The 21,909-nt window shown below is 42.9% G+C and overlaps 1 protein-coding gene across 3 annotated transcripts in view; it reads right to left on the reverse strand.

The window, feature by feature from the left end:
* Window positions 1-644: 644 nt before the first annotated feature.
* RAB11FIP2 (RAB11 family interacting protein 2) overlaps window positions 645-21,909 on the reverse strand; it is a 37,516-nt gene continuing 16,251 nt past the window's right edge. The window contains exons 4-5 of one of the 3 annotated variants that reach the window (XM_075612016.1): window positions 17,217-17,316; window positions 645-7,572 (exon numbers count right to left, since the gene is read on the reverse strand). In XM_075612016.1, coding sequence (XP_075468131.1) covers window positions 7,351-7,572; window positions 17,217-17,316 — 322 coding nt within the window. In that variant the 3' untranslated portion in view covers window positions 645-7,350. Of the gene's footprint in view, window positions 7,579-17,216; window positions 17,317-21,909 lie in introns of all 3 variants that reach the window. The other 2 variants (XM_075612015.1, XM_075612014.1) reach the window with 2 other exon arrangements.

Consider the following 21,909-nt stretch of genomic DNA (forward strand, 5'->3'; position numbering starts at 1 on the left):
TGTGTGTTATTTATTGCTTGGATTGTACAGAGTTTGCCTGTCCAGCTGTTACAATGTACCTCTGCTGCATTTATTCACTGCAATATAATCCCAGCACAAGTACAGCATGCCCAATATTACAAAGTGTAGCTGAGGCTGCTGACAGTCGAGTTAATAACAAACGGTTATAGTAACAGCACTAACTCGATTCAGTTTAATATTAACAATGTTGTAATTTCACTGCTATGGGAGCACACCATAGACTGCAAAATAATACTTGTGTGCTCGAGTTGAACCCCTTCTGTGGAAGGGAAATCGGCAGGGCGCCAACAACCACGGCACACCAGTGAGCACACTTAGGAAGTCACTTACTAACATGAGTATTTCAGAATCCCAGAGTTAACCTTGTTAGCACTGCACATGCCTGGAAAGCAACACATTCACAGTGTGAAGAAGTTATATAGGGGATTATGAAGGATTCATGCAACAGACTGTTGTGTGACAGTCCCATCAAGCAGGGAAGGGGCTTAAGTCAATGGTTCTTAACTCAAGTTTTCAAGACTCCCCCCAACAGGTCAAGTTTTGAGGATATCCCAGCTTCAGCACAGGTGGCTCAATCAGTGGCTCAGTCAAAGACCGAGCCACTGATTGAGCACCTGTGGTGAAGCTGGGATATGCTCAAAACCTGACCTGTTGGGGGGAGTCTTGAGTTCTGGGGTTGAGAACCATTGACTTAAGGTGTTGCAACTGCATTTTTCTTAACCATAATACATCATTCTTCAAAATTCATGAATTGTAATAAATAAAAAAAATCAAGCGATTAATCGTGCTGAAATCATCACCAGGTGTCTATAAATATATCCCTGTATAGGACATGGATAAGACAAATACTTTCCATGGAAGCCCTTATCCCAAATGAAGAAATACCCACGCTAACAAAAAAATACTGCCAAATGGCCAATACATGTAATTCCAGGATGATGCTATAATGTTGTCCGTAGGGGTGAAGCGTGTAAAATGTGACTTTAATGCAATCTTTGTGAAGATCTCATATTCACTGCAGATCTGCTACTACAGTACTGCTTTGGTTCACTACATTGCCGTTAATTGACAATAGACCAAACACATAGGTATTGATTAGCTAGGGAATGTCTATGGTTTGTTGGGAACATAACAGCTCAGTATCAACCAACTGCATCAGAGTCCCACTAAATCCTTATGAGAAGTCTGTACAGTGTTTATTTGCCAACTGGGGGAGAAATCTGAGTCCATGTGAGAAGGAACTTCCATCTCTAGCATTGGCAGTCATATAGTTTAGAAGTACAGATAATTACAATAGTGCAGGGGTGGCCAAATCCAGTCCTCAAGAGCCACCAACAGGTCAAGTTAAGGATATCCCTGCTTCAGCACAGGTGGCTCAGTCAAAGACGAAGCCTTTGATTAAGGCCCTGGAGGACTGAGTTGGCCACTCCTGCAATAGTTAAATCACAAAATAGTGTTCTTTCTGACTCTTTAAAACAAATCTATGACTCTACAACAGAGGACGAGCGTTAAAGCCAGAAGTTCCGGCTCTTACAAACTCACCGATTTAGTTCCCAGTAACACAAACCAAAATATGGACTAAATACATTGGTTTGTGCCTCCATATTTGCTATGGGAGATACTGCCACCTCTGTATGAAAGGTCTTGTGACATAATAAGTCAGTTCTGTTTCTCTCATGAAAAGAAACCTACAGTATATATACAAAAAAAACAATGATCAATACACATAAAAAGTACAATCATTCTGTATAAAGCAACACGATTGTTCAAGTTCAATGTATGTTGGCAACATGATGAATAATGTGGATGGTTTGAAGGTTTGATGTGTGGCCGCAGAACAAAATCAGTTAAAGGCGGCATGTTGCAACTAAAATGCTGAGGATTTATTAGCCATTTAAGGCTAATTTTGTTATATTTTAGTTGAAGTTCCATTTAGTTATTAAAATTGGATTTGGAACAAAGTGACAAACACTGAAATATATAGTACCTTGTCCGTCATTTTTAAGATGTCCTTCATAATTCAATTTATAATATATCATTTAGAATAAAATACTTGGAAATCTAGGTTCAAGAATCTAAATTAAAAAAAAAAAGCCCAATGTCCAATTCCATGTAATATACAAAATATGCTGATTGTGTTAGAAGGCAGAATAGGATGTGGAATTACACGTAGTTTTTAAGAGTTTCTATGTTTACCTCAATATTTGTGTGTTACTGCTTCTTTAGCAGAATATACACAATACAGGTAGTCCTCGCTATCCAACGTTTCACTTTACAATGCAACACTATGGGCCGTTTTTCGATTCCGGAATGCTTTATCCGACGCTTGAATGCGTTATCCAACGCTCACCGTCACTGATTAACATGGGACTCACTTTACAACGGTTTCACTATCCAACGCTACTTCCAGAACGGATTCCGTTGGATAACTGATGACTGCCTGTAACTCCGAATATTAATAGGAGGTGGTTCGAGTTTGTACCAGGCTTGTAACAGAAAATTTAACAAATAAAACTGTAAGTGCAATTGGAATAAGCAGATTTGAGAGAAGAGATGAGAAGAGAACAGTGAAAAAGTCAATCTGCTTCCTTATTGAATTGAAGCTGTTTTGAGCAGTCTGTGCAAGTTACATTTTCACTTTGACTATTAGGAATGGAGAAGATCTAAGACTAGGGTTGCCAGGTGGCTTCTCCAAAAATACTGGACATGATGGTGAAAGGTAGGGCGCGCTCGAGAGACACAAACACACACCCTCTCCATGCTGTTTCCTCCTCTCCTTGGCCCCACCTCCAGCCTCCTGACACTTTCGCCTGGTTGGGTAATACAGTCAATCAGGATGGAGGAAGCTGCCCAACCCCCTAGCAACAGCCCTGCTCGGGGAAATCCTGCGGCCCCAAGCCGGTCAGGTCACTACGTCCAGAGAGGTAATCCCGGTATACATATACATATCCAGTATTATCTCTAATTTTTTACCGGACACTGTCCAAATACAGGACAGTCCGGTTCAATACTGACCACCTGGCAACCCAATCTAAGACAGGAAGATTCCATTTCTCATGCTCTTCAGTGCTAAAAAAAAAATAACTTGTAACAGGATCTCCCAATACACTTTCTAATTAAGATTTTTAACCTTGAAATAAATACACTTTAGCATGCAAGGTGGCTCAAGTGTAGCTCCACAAATACACTGCAGAACCAGCAAGGAAAGGGTGCTTGTTTTGTAACATCACTGCCCACACTGCTTGGTCTTGTTGTAAGCAGCATTGCATGTTTATCACCATAAGATGTACAGTAAATAGTTTCAAGCGTGCACTAGAATACATGGCCTGTAGTCTTTGCATAGTTTACCTACTGTACCAGTTAACAAGAAGCCCAGTACTTTGCTACTGGATGGCCAAATATAAAAGGCTGCCGTTCACTGTGCTAGAAGTCGGAGGGAATAGAGATGTAAGCCGGACATACACCAACACTCCCTCTGCAGATCCCTGAGCTAAGAGTGGGAGTGAGAGTGAACTGGGAGTGGAAGTGACCAGAGCATTCCTTCTGCAGTATCCCCTGCCGTGAGAGCAAAGTAATAGCTGGCGAGGACAGTTTCTTGCACTGGCATTGGTATGGAACAGAGGAAGAGTTATGGCATAAACTCTGCTGTTCCTACTGCTAAGCATGGGTAGAATATACACTCCTGTCTGAAGCGGTATGCAAGAAAAGTTATGGTAAAATCCCAAGGCAGACCTGTACACGCTTAAGGCTGCGTCTATAGTAGGACGCGCTAGCTTTTGCGATCCTCCGTGACCCGGCGTTGCGCTGGAAACACAAACTTGTTTGTATTGCTAAGCGCCGCTCTCCCTGTAGCGCATGTGTGCACTATGCGCATATGCATTGGCGTCCTAGTGTTTGTTTCGGCGCAAGCTTCGTAGCTCACGCCGTATTCTGCACTATGGACGAAACCTAAGAGTTTTGATCTCGCTTTTTAAAGGAGTCCAGGTTGCCTTTCTTGGGAATATATATATAATCGGAGTGTCTCCAGACCAGAACCCTATTCATTTCAGCACTGGGGACCCCCTGCTCCCCAAGACACCTCCGTAGGAGTGCCGGTATCTCTGCAGCCAAGGAGCTTGTGTGCCTAATGAAATGGCGGCGTTTAAATGTTCCACGTCAAGAGGGCCAATAGGAAGACGTCATGCCTTGCAGCTTCCTATTGGCCGGTGTGACCAGGACCTTTAAACCACAGAGATACGGGCACCCCATACAGAGGTAAGTATCTCTGGAAGCACGGGGTCCCCAGAGCTCAGCTCCTCTGCTCTTTTGGGATACCGAATATTTAATGATCCCTTGTTGAAGGAATAGATATTGTAATTGCTATGGTGCACTGCATATACTGTACATTACTTTGTTGAAACATGCAACACTGCTCGTGTGAAGCCCTTTGGCGGATAAAGTATTCATGAAAAAACCCCAGGAAAATGGCAAATGTGTCTGGAGCATAAAGCAGTCCTGGCATCAGGGTCCTGGGAAGGCAGTCTGGGGTTTGTGTGCTCGCTTCCGAGCTTGACAATAATTTCACACTTTGACACAGCCACAAAACTACAACACTGTCCCGCCCACTCTTTTTACCTTTCTGAACATTATATCTCTTTCACTATCCAAGTTTCCACCTGATGAAGGACCTGGAGAGGTTGGAAAGCTCGTCAACTTATCACCTACTTGTTGGCCCAATAAAAAGGTATTATACCCCCGACTCCCTCTTCCTCCATTGTTACTACACGGAGGACAGGGCCAACGCAGCGACCCACCCTTCTTTGCTCACTGTCCAAGTAAAAGACATACAGTAGCATTGCAAGTCATTTCCAGGCCGCTAAAACAATTCAGTGATCCAGAGAAGCCTACACAATGAGCTCTCCCTTCTCCATACAGGTGCAGAAACATTCTCCGGGTTTGCCCCGGTAGGACTGTCCCATGCATTCCTCAACAGAAAGTAGACAGATCTGCATATCAATTGAGGTAGAGCCGTGGTTTGTTACCATTCAGGATAAACACTGGCTACGTTTGAGGATCCAGATTACACAGGGCGGCTTATTTTTCATGTTCTCTCAGTGATTACGAAAACAGGGTAATTCAGCAGTAACTGGAAGAAGGATCCATACACATTGATTACAATCATAATATGGACACAAGCTGACTGGCATCTCTGTGGCAGAAATATTTGCAATGTTTTCTAACCTTCCACCTTGAATTGCTTTGGGAATTGGAGATACTTCTTCAGGAGTAGACACCTCCCAGAAATAGAAGGTGCAGCTTCTCGCACTGTATAGTTCAGAGGAAATGTGCACGTATTTTGTATCTTGGAGCAGGATGATTTAACTCGCAGTGCTAGAACTTAGAGCAGGGGTTCTCAACTCCAGTTCTCAAGCCTCCCCCCCCCCCCAACAGGTCACGTGTTTAGGATATCCCTGCTACAGCATAGGTCGCTCAATCAATGGCTCAGTCGAAGATTGAGCCACCTCAGCTGAACCTCAGATATCCTTAAAACCTGACCTGTTGGGGGGGCTTGAGGACAGGAGTTGAGGACTACTGGCCTAGAGCGGCATTGTTAAGGTTCCCCCAGCAAACTTTATGCCGGCTCTAGGATACAATGAGATTTTAATCTAGAGCCAAGATGGTCATTACTAACCAACTCTGCGTAAATGGAGTAGTCTCCCTCTATTATTCAAAATGCACATTGAGCTTTATACATTTTCTTTCTTCGGAAACTGTTCTCTTCAGGAACTTGTTGATGAATTCATAAGCTTTTGACCACTTTAAAGTGGTTGCCATCTCCTCTCAATAACGTAATTAGGCCTGCGTACTTAATGCTCATTCTATGATTTGTAACAAGAATTGGAAATAAATACCAATATGTTGAACAGTCTCAGGAGTGTTTCAATTCACGTTTTTCGACCCACAAAACTTTTTTTTTGGGAGGGAAAGAAACTCCAAAGTATGAAAAGTTTCCATCACAGAAGCAACTTTTAGCCAGAAAATGAAAGCACCAATACAGTCCGTAGGTTGTACCTCCAAAATAGTGGCATAATTAGCCCAAGTGGTAGTCTAATCGATTGTAGGCAGTAAACATGTTTCAGTAGAAGCGGTGTGGTTCATTAAAGGAACATTACCAGAAAGAGAGACACAGCACTGTGTGGAACAGGACAGGACATGGACAGGCTCAGCGGTAGAGGCTGTATGCATGGAGTGGATAGACTTTGGTAAGAGTAAGCATGTTCTATGCATAAACAGGTGTCAAAGTAGGACAGATTAAGCATGCATGTGGGGGAAAGAAGGAGGTGATGTGTTCTGCCATTGTCTTCACAGTACCCGCTTTATGCATAAAATAGAGAACCTGGAGGGGCAGTTTGTGGTGTGGAATAAAGGCATACACTGTGCACTATACTGTGTGCTTGTGGTGATTTTCATTGTACCGGTCTTGTGTATAAATGGAGCATTCGGGAGACCAGTGGAGGGAAAGCCAGCTTATATGGTTGTCACCTATGTCCATACCGCTATAATACGCATATTTAAGTGGTTGTCTCTACAGCAGAAGTGGCCAACCCAAGTCAAGGGCCACCAACAGGTCAGGTTTTAAAGATATCCCGGCTTCGGCACAGGTAGCTCAGTCAACTACTGAGCCACTGATTGAGCTACCTGTGCCGAAGAAGGGATATCCTTTAAACCCGACCTCTTGGTGGCCCTTGAAGACTGAAGTAGGCCACCCCTGCACTACAGGATTAGTTCAGACTGGAGCAACTTTACATACAGTAGGCTTAAAAAAAAAAATATCCCTACAATCTTCAGCCCTTTCTGTCCCTACTCTTATTTAGAGTCACATTCAAGATACACTTAATATAATTAGTTGTGAGTGACTTTTGAATTGCAATACCTTCTTCACAAGCAGTACCAGTCTTGGTATGAACCATTAAACTACAAATACATAGGCAATTGCTTCATAGATCCCGCTAGCGACAGTCCTTTAAAGCACCGTTCTTTTCCCCTTCATTCCAACCAAGGTACTTCTGTACCGAATTTTCCTTTTTAATGCCATTCATTCCAAGAGGCTTACAAAGGAATGTTCTGCCATCTTCCTTTTTTTTTTTTTTTAAGGAGCAGAGGTTTCTGATCAATGCTTCATTATCCAACATGTCGGGTCTGCCAAGTTAGTGACAGACATGCAAGAGTACAGAAAAGCTCGGTGGGTCTTGCTACTGGTGCAAACTCCATGAGCTGGACAAAGCCAGCAAAATCAGTTCCTACAGAGCACCACAGATAAAGTCTGTGACACCAGTCTGCGTGGACTAATTAGCTCTTGGAGAATTTGCCGGCTTTCCTGGAAGGTACGTAAGGCACGCGCAGAATGCTTGGCGTCTCCTCCATTACCCGCACCAACAAGTCATCAATGTAGTTCTCCAGCTCCCGGATGTGGGTGTCCTTCTTCTTCAGAAGCTCCTTGTGCTTGGTCAGTTCATGTTCCACCTCATTGCGAGTAAGGTGACTGTACGGGCAGGGACCATCAAAAGGATTCTGCTCCTGCCAGAGACAGGGGAAGAGGGACGAGAGAAAGAAAAAAAAACGTTATAGGAATAACTTTACCATTATCACTGAAGCACAGGTGAAAGGCACCAGTTCCCTAAACCAAGATATTCACGGTTATTTTCATTTATTAATTAAACGGTAACCTCAAAACATACAGGAAAGAAGATGTAAACTAAACTTTTGTCTATGGCAAAAAAAAAATGAAATTAGTTGAACAACAGATTTGAAGTCTCATGTAAAATAATCTATGGATGCTAGTTCAATACCAATACACAGGATTGGCGGTAAAAGTTGCTTGATGCGCCAGGATGAAGCTTTCATGGTGGTCGTTGTAAATAAAAGAAGTCACACTTATTGCTCTGAAATGTAATCACTGTGTGATGTGTGAGGACCCGAAAAAAGATCTGAGTGTACGTGTGTGACACGGAGTAGGTGTGATCTTCACAGTCCAACACATTTACACCTCACCCCCTGTTCACTGTACTCCTGAACACCGGCTAAACGCTTAGGGCAGAATAACTGAGCACCGATGTGGGGTATCACACCACGATCCGGTATTAACTGCCGTACAAGTCAATGACAGTGAACACAGACTCACAGTGCTGCTTGGTAAATCCCGTCGGTTACATTTGAAGCACAATAAGACTATTCATACAACATCACTTAAATATTCCTGTAGGTATCATTCAATTTTGCATACATTTTTATGAACACAAAGACAAAAAATGCAGAAAGCGTACTGAGGAACAGTTTGAAATATATGGTTTGTATTTATTAAGAAAGTCCTCTAAAGGACATGAAAAAATAATTATACATTAATAACATAGTATCAAACAAACTTACATATGTGCTTAGAAAATGCGGAGATCCGGAAATGCGTGCTTCGTCAGTGCGAAACGCGTACCGGTCACGTGAGGTTGCTGCATGCGTTCTCATTGGTGGAGCTCCAGACCCATAGAGAGAGGTTGTATCATCCAGCTGACGTGTTCATGGTCTGGACCCATGACCTCTAACCCATCGACTGCATATCCGGATCTTCCTCTATGCGTTCGCTATGTTATTAATGTAGAATTGTTTTCATCATGTTGTCCTTAGAGGACTTTCTTAACAAATACAAACCATATATTTCAAACTGTTGCTCGCTTTCTGCTTTTTTGCCTCTGTGTGCTTCTGCGAGTTTCCTTTTGGAAACTCACATTATAGGAGACATTGGAGTACTCCTGCTGACGATTGCACAGGGAACACAGCTGTACATCACATTTATGGAACAACACAAGCGCAGATATCCCAATCTATTACATTGTGATGAAGTTCTGAACGTTCTGTACACAACCTAGATTGTGATCAATATATTTTCTCTAAGACACCCTTAGGAAGGAATCCAAGAGACAAACACTGACCTTCATGTATAAATAAACATGTATGCTTTAGTAACAATTTAGTTAGCAATCAATATAGTCTCCATCAGTACAGATCAGTGTTGCCTGAAGTTTTATAGGAGAAACAAAGTCCTGTCTAATATTGTGATTCATATACAGAACCAGGGATCATCCTAGCACACAAATTACAAATTGCCTATGGTATTTCCAAACCAAAAAAAAATATTCTCGAAAAGAACACTGAAAAAATGGAAGTGTTCAATATTTAGATCTCATTTTGAGCACTTAAATTGATAGACATTTTAATTTAATTTGTTTATTGAGAAGAAATGGCAGCCGTTTTGCATACTACAAACAAAAAGTCAACACAGTGATACTAAGGCTTGTTAAATGTTACATCAACAAAACTGCATTTTAAAGTGTGCCACAGATTGCTGCGTGTGTGTGTGTGTGTGTGTGTGTGTGTGTGTGTGTGTGTGTGTGTGTGTGTGTATGTATATATATATATATATATATATACATGTAGAGGTATCAGTACCGTGTTAGCCGAGCTTCAATAATCAAAAAATAAATAGATGATACCGTTCTGTGGCTAACGAAATGCTTTTATTTGTGCGAGCTTTCGAGATACACTGATCTCTTCTTCCGACGATGTTACAATGAACATGTTCATTGTAACATCGCCAGAAGAAGAGATCAGTGTATCTCGAAAGCTCGCACAAATAAAAGCATTTCGTTAGCCACAGAACGGTATCATCTATTTATTTTTTGATTATATATATATATATATATATATATATATATATATATATATATATATATATATAACCATGTTAAAAATGGTTTTTGAGGCAAAAAGTGACACTGTGTGCTCATTTGCATGTCATTTCTCAGAATCCCTTGCTGCAGTGGAAGTGCTGTATGCTGGGTGATAATGGGGAAAGGTGGGGTTGCAGACCTGCCTAAGACATGCAGATGAGCGTACAGTTGTATTTGCATATTTGCTTTCCTGTGGAGGGTTTTTGTCACTTTTTTTACTCACCATAACTTAACTCAGTATTATGGTATAGCCTATCCCATAGCCTCTTTGCATACCCAGTTAAAATCAACCCCACACTAATGAGACCCATTAGGTCGAAACAGCTGTCTGTGGGTGGTTTTCTGGGTATGCACCTTAACCCTGGCTGTGCTCAAAGCTGTGACCATGCAGCAAGCTTAAGCCTATAGGGAACCATGTTAAAAATGGTTTTTGAGGCAAAAAGTGACACTGTGTGCTCATTTGCATGTCATTTCCCAGAATCCCTTGCTGCAGTGGAAGTGCTGTGTGCTGTGTGATAATGGGGAAAGGTGGGCTTGCAGACCTGCCTAAGACATGCAGATGAGCATACAGTAATATTTACATTTGCATATATATTATATAATATATATATATATATATGTAAGGGGGTCACCCCCGGTTCCCCTGATCTTCCTTTGCCCCCTGCCTTACCCCTGTGGCAGTGGGGGAAGGGGACGGCGACTTCTCCTGGCGGGCACCGCCCTCTTGGTTGTGGCGCGAGCTTCGCCCATGCGCAGTAAAGATCGCGCACGCGGTCCCCATAGAAAAGAGCTGTACCAAGAACTACAATTCCCAGCAGCCTCTGGGGACTGCACTTTCACCCTTGTCACAGGCAGCATTGAAGCTAATAGAGCGGGCAGATTCTCATGCTGCAGAGTTGCAACAATGTTGTGTGCAGACAGGGTTTTTGTTAGTCAGAGCGAGGAGCAGCCAAGGGAAGGAGGTAGGGTACAGGAGTCAGTGACTCCCTGTACTAGGCCAGCAACCCCCAAGGCCCGAGATAGCCCTGACTCACCCAGTAGAGTGAGTGTTGCCAGGGACAGCCCTCAGGTTAGGGACCCTGTCACTTACGTCAGTTGGAGCAGCGGAGAGAAGGGGAAGGAAGGGTGCAGGGAGCGAGTGAAGCTCCTGCATTGCGTAAGGTCCCCCCTCTCCCAGGTAGGCCCCAACTCCCCACCAGGCTAGTGGGTAATTGATAAGGGACGGCCCCAGTTAGGGACTCTGCCCTTAGTGTGAGTGCTGTCTTGTCAGAGTCACGGCTGTCAGTGCTGTGAGGTCTGACAGGCAGGCACAGTGTTGTGCAGCACGTTTGCTGTACGTACCAAGTAGGTGGCAGTGCGTTACTGCAAGTACTAGGTACCAGGTAGTTAGAGTCACGACCGGGAAGAGCTAGGGGGGCGAGATAGGCCAGTTAACTGCTTAGGTCCCAGGTAGGTCCTCACTCCCCAGCTTGTGGTGCTACAGGGACAGGCCCTAGGTTAGGGACCGTGTCATGTAGTGCCAGTGATAGATAGGGACACAGCGGACACTGCACTTCCTGAAAGGAGACTTGGGCTCAAGTCTGTGCCCAGAGAAAAAGACTATCTTCAGGGTGGGATCGGCACTGGCGGACCCCAAGCAAGGATTCACCGGACTGGATCAGACGGGATCCCAGAGCGACAGATCCTTTGTGAAGTCACTTGCAGGCCCGAGTGCAGGAGCTATAAGTGCACCAACAGATCTTAACAGTCTCTTAACACGTAGTGGCAGCGCTGACCACGGGACAAAGGGGTTGGGCTGTGGGCACCGCGTGGGGATGTTATAATATGGTGGTGTTATAATTGTTATGTAAGAGTTATCATTTATTCATTCAGTAAACCTGTTATCCATAACACTGGTGTATGTGGTTTCTGGGTGGGTTTCTATGTTAGGGTCATTCTACATTCCCATAGAATCCTACACAGGTGCAGGCGCTGAAACCAAGAAAAGTTCCAGAGGATTCACCCCAGGCTCACACTAGCGGAGGCTCAGGCCTCCTCTGAGCCTGACAGGTATATGCACCACACCTGGTAACACGGTATGTTCTCCGCACCCACACTATATCTGCGATTGGGGGGGGGGGGGGGATACCCGTTACATATATATATAGTGTGTGTGTGTGTGTGTGTGTGTGTGTGTGTGTGTGTGTGTATATTTGGCTGTGCTCAAAGCTGTGACCATGCAAGCTTAAGCCTATAGGGAACCATGTTTATGGTTTTGAATCAAAAGGTGGCAGTGTGTGCTCATTTGCATGAGAGAGAGAGAGAGACCCCCCTTAAGGTCGAAACAGCTGTCTGTAGGTGGATTTACTGGCTATGCATCTTAACCCAGGCTGTGCTCAAAGCTGTGAAATGCAGCATGCTTAAGCTTATAGGGGACCATGTTAAATGGTTTTGAAGCAAAAGGTGGCACTGTGTGCTCATTTGCATGTCATTTCCCAGAATCCCTTGCTGCAGTGGAAGTGCTGTGTGCTAATGGTGAAAGGCAGGGTTGCAGACCTCTCTAAGACATGCAAATGATATATATATATATATATATATATATATATATACAAATATAGCTGTATGCTCATCTGCATGTCTTAGGCAGGTCTGCAACCCCGCCTTTCCCCATTATCACCCAGCATACAGCACTTCCACTGCAGCAAGGGATTCTGGGAAATGACATGCAAATGAGCACACAGTGTCACTTTTTGCCTCAATAACCATTTTTAACATGGTTCCCTATAGGCTTAAGCTTGCTGCATGGTCACAGCTTTGAGCACAGCCAGGGTTAAGGTGCATACCCAGAAAACCACCCACAGACAGCTGTTTCGACCTTGATGGGTCTCATCAGTGTGGGGTTGATTTTACTGGGAATGCAAGAGAGGCTTATGGGATAGGCCAAACCATACTACTGAGTTAAGTTATGGTGAGTATATATATATATATATATATATATTTACAGACACATATATACACACCTAACTGGTAGGCGTGCAGGAATCGTTCTTTATGTTTTTCTATATGTAAGGCCTATCTTTTTACGAGCAGCAAACTTCTATAGGGAGGAGCGCTGTATTATGTACAGTTTCTCATTTATATATATATTAAACTCCCTAGCTGGGCTCTTCTTGACATTGATTTTCTAAAAGTGATAGAACTGGCACATTGTTACATTGTTGTCTGTTAAGGATGACTCCAGCAGTGAAAGGGTCAATGCACCCAGATTGAAATCGGTACAAAAAGATAAGTCAAAAATAAAAGCAGCGACTCTATCCCCAAATGTAACACCTGGGAGCACAAGTGGAGACCGTGGAAGAGCAGAGGTGAGGTAAATCTTTCCTAATGAGACAACGTTCCCGTTGTTTATGGAGAGTGATAAATCAGGGCCCATCAGGAAAGTTCTCCCATGCAGGACCCGGAGATAATGGCAGAATGTGCCGCCCGCTCTCACAGCCTCCTCCCTCTCACGGCCTTCCTTGTATTTACACATCACATCATTAAATGCTGCAGGTGGTTCGACTTTGCATGGGAGGGAGGACCAATTAAAAGTGATGATTCACACGGATACCGTGGCACAAGGTCACACGTCTATTTACCTAATTAGTCCCGGCCATAGATAGGGATAGCGTATTCCAACATATTCTGGAGCATGGTACAAAATGGTAGAAGGACCAAAGTGAGATTTGTAACAAAATAAATACATTTGAATGGAATGGTCTTCAGAGACATGAGGCCATTATGGCTAAAAACTACAGGGATCCGCTTCCATCAAATAAGATACGAGAGTAGCCTCATGGTTGCAGTACAGGCGCCTAAAGAAGCAAACCAATGAAGGAATGAAGAAAGACCATGTGGACGGGAAAGCTGGTGATCCATAGAGGATTGTTGTTTGGTGCACAAATATTTCAGAGAGGGTGGGGGTTTCCCAGAACTCACTGCCGAGTAGAGATACACATGGTCAAAATAAAGGATATGGCAAAAATCAATTTAATGATTGGATAAATGAGAACAAAGAAGCATATAGTGCAAACTAGGAGTCATGAAACATGCACCAACAGAACATGAGAAAGGCACCAAGTAACTGGGGAAAGGGAGAGAACACGGATAGGGAGGGAGGACAAGGAAAACCACAAGGGGGGGGAGGTAAACAGGGACAAAATTGGGGGGCAACGTTTCAGGGTTTCCGGAGACTCTCACACCCCCCGCCCCCTCTTCCATTTATACTTTGAAGGAAAAAGGGTAGGACTTCAATGCACCGCAGTCCCCTTTGGCAGCCAAGGGGTTAAGCATTTCACTTCCCCTTACTAGGTCCTTCTACCCTGCACAGCGACCAGCTGATTTGCTCCAAGATGGCGCACGCACATTAGAGCTGTGCAAAACCTTTGCACGAGACTGCGAACCAGACTAAATTTGCCCTTTTTGACTTGCGGAAAAAGTTGCGGGTGAGTCAGAGTTCCCAAGCGATTCGCCGACATTAGGTCACCAATCGCAATTCCGTTTCAAAATGTCAACTTACTTAATATGGTAACTTGCTAAATTGGACTCCTCCTTCTCTTACCGTGCACCCCAAAACTGGAACAATCTACGGGAAACCCCCCCCCCCCTCCCATTTATACTTTGGAGAAAAAATGGTCCACCCTGTTCCCGTGTGCACCCTGTGCATTGTCTTTGTATCATATATTTGGGTGCAGTCTATCCCTGTTGTTTTTACACATATTTGAGGGTTCAATACATATTGCACTACTAATTCACATCACAATTCATTTTACCATCAGATTATATCAGCAGAATTAACTTGGGAGAGTCTATTGTCTTTAGAGAAACAAACGTGCTCATTAAACCTGTCACAAGTGACCACATATTTGCCACATCTTTGTGGAATGATGTCAGCTGTGGCAGCTTGGGTCTGTATATTTGTAGGTTTATATATCTTTTATATTAGTAGAAGGGCACATCAGAGTAAAGCTGCAAAAACAGTTTGTATAAAATGATTGTGCACAAGATGTCTGTGGGTCATTAGCTCCTTCTAGCCCTCTCACAGATGCAAAAACATTCAAAGGCAAATATATTCTCTCTCCTAAAGAGGTTGGGCTTAGTTACTTTCTCTGTTGTGTTTTGGGACTTCAAAATGAAATAATAGATTGTAACCTTAGCCATGGCAACTGTTAAATTGTTGGGGTGCAGCTTGACATTCTAGTCATATGGGAAAGGCAGGGACGGAAAAGTCAGATAAGGAGAGTTAAATCAAGGCCTCCTCCAGCACAGGTTGATTGTTCTAATGCTCCTGGAATCTCACTTCTGTGGCCGTTCCAGCTTCTAATTAAGGTTGAGGGAGAGCGTGACTGCACCTTCAACACTTCTACCCTCGGGAGAGAGACAGGTGCTGGCACCAAGAACAAAAAAAAAAAAAGCTAAGAAATAATGATATTATTGCTAAATGTTCGCTCTACTAAGATCAGATAGGTGATACAATGAGGCACAGGTGCGAAAAAGGAGTGAATAGAGGTGGACAAGCTTCTGGCCAAGATTGTGAAGTCTGCTGGGTGTGTTTGGTGATGGAATGATTGCAATGTTACTTCTTCGGGCTGAAACTCTTTTAGGAACGAGAAAGCAGATGGAGAGGGCGAGAGTGAGAGAAAGAATGGAGAGCAAGGAACAGAATACTGTTTCCTGACATAACGAATAAGGTAGAATGTGATGCTCCAAAATCAGAGAGAGTTCCATCTATAACATGTAATCAGCATAATAATCCAGATGACAATGGGGTGTCCAGGAATAATGAATGAACTCACAATAGGGAGGGATATGTGTCTAGTGGTGTCCACTTGACAACCACAGATATGACACATTAATAAACACCCAACCAGTATAAGTGATTCATATGATAATCAAGTTGCACAGGAATATATAATATATATGACAGGGCACTGCGGCCCTTTACCTGTGTACTTCTGGGGACACTCCAGACATCAGGGGCGTGCAGTTCATCCGGTAAATGATTCCAATGGATAGCAGCAGTTGAGGAGCACAGCCAAGGAAATCCGACTTCTAACTTGAGAGATGAAGAAGGAAAAAAAGCAAGCAACTCCAAAATAGCAATGAGGTCAGGTTTATTGCAGGCTAAAGAGACAATAAAAGGACCACATGAACGCACCTACGCGTTTCATGCAACAGCACTTTATCAAGGTGATAACTTGATAAAGTGCTATTACACGAAATGCGTAGGTGCGTTCGTGTGGTCCTTTTATTGTCTCTTTAGCCTGCAATAAACCTGACCTCATTGCTATTTTGGAGTTGCTTGCTTTTTTTCCTTCTTCGTCTCTCAAGTTAGAAGTCAGATTTTCCTGGCTGTGCTCCTCATCAACTGCTGCTATTCCTGACATAACGACCTATAGAATTGTTCTCACAATTGGCGATAGAGATCAGTGCTTTTGAAATCAATCCTTGTCCTAGTCATACCAGATTTTAGGAATGATCACTAAATTAGCCAATGTGAGTATGAATGTAGACTGCATACAAACTGAGTGTTACCTGGTAATTAAAAGTCCCTTTTGCAAAACATGCATCCAGAACATTTTCACATTTGTGACTTCAATTAGGGAGAGGTGCTGGAAGAAAATAGCATTAAAAACCTTATTTACACACTCCTCTTTTAACCCTTTGGGTGGGGAGATAGGACTTCAATGCACTGCAGTCCCATTTGGCAGCCAAGGGGTTAAGCATTCCACTTACTAGTCCTTCTAACCTGCACAGCGACCAGCTGATTTGCACCAAGATGGCGCACGCACATTAGAGATGTGAAAACCTTTGCACAAGACTGCGAACCAGACAAAATTTGACCTTTTGGACTTGCGGAAAAAGTTACGGAAAAAGTTGCGGTTGAGTCAGAGTTCCCAAGCGATTCGCCAACATTAGGTCACCAATCACAATTTTGTTTCAAATGTCAACTTACTTAATATGGTAACTTGCTAAATTTGACTCCTCCTCTTACCGTGCACCCCAAAACTGGAACATTCTACCGGAGACTCTCACAGCCACCACCAGTCTAAATTCTTTCAAATCTAAGGCTGTCTCACATTTTAATCTGGTCTGTAACTGTTACATACGCCTATAATATATATTATCTTTAACTGTGCATGCAATGTCTTGTATATAATGTATAACCTGTTCACTAATGTAACTGTACTTGTAACCAGGTATTATTTGTCATCTTAACTCTATTCCCAATACATACTTGAAAATGAGAGGTAACTCTCAATGTATTACTTCCTGGTAAAACATTTATAAATAATATTATTTTTTTTAAATTCTCTAATCGCTAGATCCGCTTAACGCAGAGTTTCCCACATCTCAGTAATATAATGATACACAAAGCGCCACGCCACATTGTCACAGAACCAACTCTTCACTTACGGCTTTTCCGCGGCTGTGATGGTTCCCGCCCGCTCCTCTCGTATTACGTCCCGTATGTGCTGTGCCTGGGTCATCAGAGGACGAAAGTCTCACGTGTGAGCTAATGTGTAAAAAAAAAAAAACAAGGCAGGCTTTGTTTTACGGCGTTAAAGATTTAAGGACATGATCCTTTTAGCAATGTATTGATACCCAGCAGTCCAGCCTAACCCAAGTACTTCAAAATACTGCTGCCATATTATTGTCATTTTACAGTATTACATTTACATAACCAGTTTAAAGTAACTGGCACAGAGGCTCAATATGCGGTAAAGAGGTCGTCCCTGCATTGGAGGTGATTTTAGTTGCATTGATTTGAAGACCTCTTTACAACATACTGAATATGGTGCACCCTGTGCTGTTAATGCACAGCAATGATAAACTACAAGCCGTCCCGTCCACTGGGGAAAGATAAGGTACATTTTTAGAGCCTGATAGCTCCATCTTAGAGACAAGATTTCTAATGAATTTGGCAGATTTTGCCGTGACTGTGGACCTCTTTGGCCTGGGATTGGGCGCATTTGGTGCAGATTGCATAAATCAGATGGTGTATTTTTGGGGAAGTACATTTTTTAGTTCCCTTATGCATTTGTTTTCCACATTTTTAAATAAAAATCATTTGTACACTTAAAGCAGCATTCCATGTTGATTTCTTTTCTCTCTAGGTAGGAAGCAGGAGGTCTCCGGAATGGAACCACATTAATTTGAGCTACGGCGACCTCCTGCTCCCTGAGATACTAACACCCGTAGGTGCTCCCAGGTTATTTAATCTCCCATGGAACGCGGGCCACTAAGAAGCCGCGAAGGATGACGTTGCGGCTCCATACTGGCTCCTGTGCCGTGGTAGATTTGAGCCTCCATATTGTTTACCCAGCCGGAGCTGCTACCAGTAGAATCTACGGTGGTATCTTGGGAAGTAGGGTGTTCCCGGAGCTGAAATTAATGCGGTTCATGCTTCGGAGACCCACTGCTTCATTAATAGAAGACAAAAACACCCAAGGTGGAACCACACCTTTAACCCTTTGGGTGCCCCAAGACATACGTCATGGGGTCTGGCACTCCAGGGGTCCCATGACATTGTGGCTACACCATGCCCTTAAAGTGCTCATTCTGTAGAGGAGATCGTGTCCTGTGATGCAGGGAAATGGAAGATGACTCCTCTTACCCCCGAATGTAACATTAACGACCCACCCCTGACACTACTCAGTATATCTTACTCCTAGTCTGAAGTAGTATCCCTACTACCTTATCCTGACGGCTACCACCATAAAAAAAAAAGGAAGGGGGGAAATACACTTTAGGCCATTGTCCCAAATAATTGCTAAGAATTTGAGAAGGCCTGTGCTCCAGAAAGCAGGCAGTGTGTGTTTAGAATTCTTATTAAGATGCCAAGGAGCCAAGACACTCTTCTGTATGCATGGCAATCATTAACATTTCTATTAAGTCTCATTACTGCCTAATGTGCAAGTTGCAAACAATCATGGAACGGCACTAATTACAGGGTGATGAATTATTGGGGCCGGTGCTCTCTTGAAATACTTTACTGCAAAGGAAGAGATCATAAACCCATGTTTACATGGTGTACCACAGCAGGAAAGATGGTTAAAGTAATGGGCTTTTGATTCAGAGCCTCTGGTTTGTGACCCAGAGCCAGCTCTATAAAACCCCAGGAAAGTCTCATTTTCTATCTGAACTTTAGGTACCAAATCTGGAGCGTAAAACATTTGAGGCAGAAGTCAATCATGGCCAACATTACTTATTCCAGTGTAGGGTTGGGCAACAAATCACTTCCCCTGATAGAATGTTAAGAAATGTATCATGATAACTATTGTGATAATTATCTGTGCAATAGGAAACACAGAAAAGAACACAATAAAGACAGAAGACATCGATAACTTCAATTTGGACATTTTTTTTTCTAATAAATGTTAAAAACAATGTGGAAAATATTACATTTTAACATTTATTACCAATGTAAGTGTGTTTTTAAATAACATATCATTTTAAAATAAATAGAATACTGTTGCTTCCCCCCTGTCCCTGGACATCAGAGAGGGACGGAAGGAAGCAAATCAGGGGGATGGGGTCAGCACAGGGTAAAATGATCTGGAGCCATGTTCCTGTTTCCACGGGCAGCTTGGTCTTCTTTAAAGCTGCTGCATCTTAAATAGCGAGTGACCAGCTGGTAGCAATACCGCGATAATACATTGTTTAATGTCAACTTATGGGAATGCTTTATTATCGCGATATTACTCTCCTACCGGTATATCACCCAACACTGACAGTTCCAGGAATCCCTTGGAATCCTCAGGAAATTACCGCTGGTGTCCCGAGAAAAATGTGTTAAAAAAAAAAAGGCGCGTCTCGCTGCTTTAAGGATTGAAGTAGGGGGTCTCCGCAGTTGAACCCCATTAATTGCAGCTCTGGGAATCCCTGCTTCTGGAGATACTTACCTCCATAGGGGGGTGCAGGTAGCCGCTCTGGCTCGTACCCAGGGTTTACGTAATGGCCGCTTTTGAAAAGCTCCCACGACCTGCAGGCCAATGGGAAGACGTCATCCGGTGGCGGCTTCCTATTGGCCAATGTGACGCGGGAGCTTTAAACTGCAGAAAACTGCAAAGAGATACCGGCACCCGCTACGAAGGTCGGTATCTCTGGAAGCAGGTGGTCTCCAGAGCTGAAATAAATGGGGTTCAGCTGCGAGACCCCTTGCTTCAATCCTATATAAAACATAAAATATTTTAAATTATTTTTTAAGTGGGAATTGCTCCTTTAATTGAGGTTGTTTAACTTCTCCCATGTTTAAAAAAAATACTATATGTTGTAAATTCCACATAATATAGAAAACTTCAAATACAGGCCCTGCGGAAGCAATACAATTTTATATACATAGGATTAATGCGGTTGCACTACACTGACATCCTTCATTTTTAGAGACCCTCATTTTTTAAGTGGTTGAAACGCCCCGATTTATTATTGTTCCTTCTTATTTGCGCGGCTACTGTATGTCACATTGCAGTAAGATGGAGAACGAGCGTTTGCTGCAGATCTTTCACGTGCTTCTTTTTCACTGTTCTCACAGCAATTTGTGATAATATTTATGCTGATATACTGATCCATGCCTCTCTTTTTGGAGCTGAGGAAGTTCTGAACACTGGACCACTTGTACTTTTTAGGTATTATGATTTTACTGCCTAGTGATTAAATGCATTATATTTTTATTCTCTTCTATTTCTATTCAAACATCACAACAATATCTTTAATATTAAGGTTTGTTCCTTGTTTGTCTTTTCCTCAGCACTATATAGAATAATGAAATACTATTAGGAATGAGTGACGCCTTCTGCGTGGCTACTACAGAGAGACCGTTTCCTGCATCTGCCGCTTCTTTCTTTCGTTGTGGTGCTTCATTGATGTTCACTCATACAAACACATAGGAACTGCTTCTAGCCTGAGAATATAATTACAATATACTGTATACTATATCTAATGTTGGATATGTCTCTCCCTTCACATCTCTATGGCTGCGCTTATAGTGTCGGCGACAGCAATGCGAAGTTGCGCCAAAACAAATGCATTGCCGCCGTAATGACAGCGCAACGTTTTGGTCGCGATCACTGGAAGTCATCTCAATTTGATTTTTCCAGCAACCGCAGCCTGACGTCACCATCGCGTCGCCGGCACTATAACCGTAGCCTATTCTTTCTTTCCCCCTCCCTTTCTCCCTTTTCCCCTGCCCAGTCACCCTTTTCCCTTCCCTCTCCCCTCTATCCATTCCCCTTAACCCCTCCCCCCACCGTCCCAATACCCCCGTTCCCCCTCCTCCCTTCCTTCCCACTCATCCTTTGTTTGTGGATAGTCTGGCATCACAAACTACTATTGTGTTATAGGTAGCATAATTATAACATATTTTATTCATGAGTTTTTATTAATGCCATTTGTATACTTACTACATTTTATAATGTTGGTTTCTGCTGTCATTTGTTTTAAACCTATTAGAGGTTCCGTTTTATTAATATGTACATTATGTATATTTTCTACTATTTGTTATTTGTTGTTGTTAGCTTAAAATAGTTCTTTGCATTATGAGGCATATTTTCTATGTAGCGCTGTTACATTGGATGTCCGTATTTGAGTATTACTCTCAGCTGAGTTGAAAGAGACTGAACAGGCTTTAAAAGAAGCACGGACATTCCATTCTTTACTCCCATGACAAAGTCACGTTTGATGACGAAACGCGTTGGGACCCGGATGCTGTGACATACTACGTCATCACGCTATCACAAGGGGCTTGTGTATCAAGACACATGCGCAATTCACAGTGGTTTGAGTGCCACATTTATTGAACTGCACTACATTGCACCTATTTGCACTGCTACTCTGTTCCCTTGGAGGATTCTACTCAAGGATATTATTGCTTCATCTTGGCTGCTGGAATCCCAAGTGTTGATCCCCTGTCCTGGCAATTGAAAAGTTCCGATGGGTATCATCTCTCTGAGACAGATTATCTCTACATGCGCATATCCTAGCTACACTTGTGAGTGTGCTATTTTACACCTTCTATTTTTGAATAAATATCAGCACAGAATTATGCTATGTGACACGCGCCTCTCTCTTCTTTTTTCTAAATAGATCTCTTGGGGATATGGTTAATTCT

The sequence above is a fragment of the Ascaphus truei genome, chromosome 8, assembly GCF_040206685.1.
Source record: "Ascaphus truei isolate aAscTru1 chromosome 8, aAscTru1.hap1, whole genome shotgun sequence".
NCBI classification, from domain to species: domain Eukaryota; kingdom Metazoa; phylum Chordata; class Amphibia; order Anura; family Ascaphidae; genus Ascaphus; species Ascaphus truei.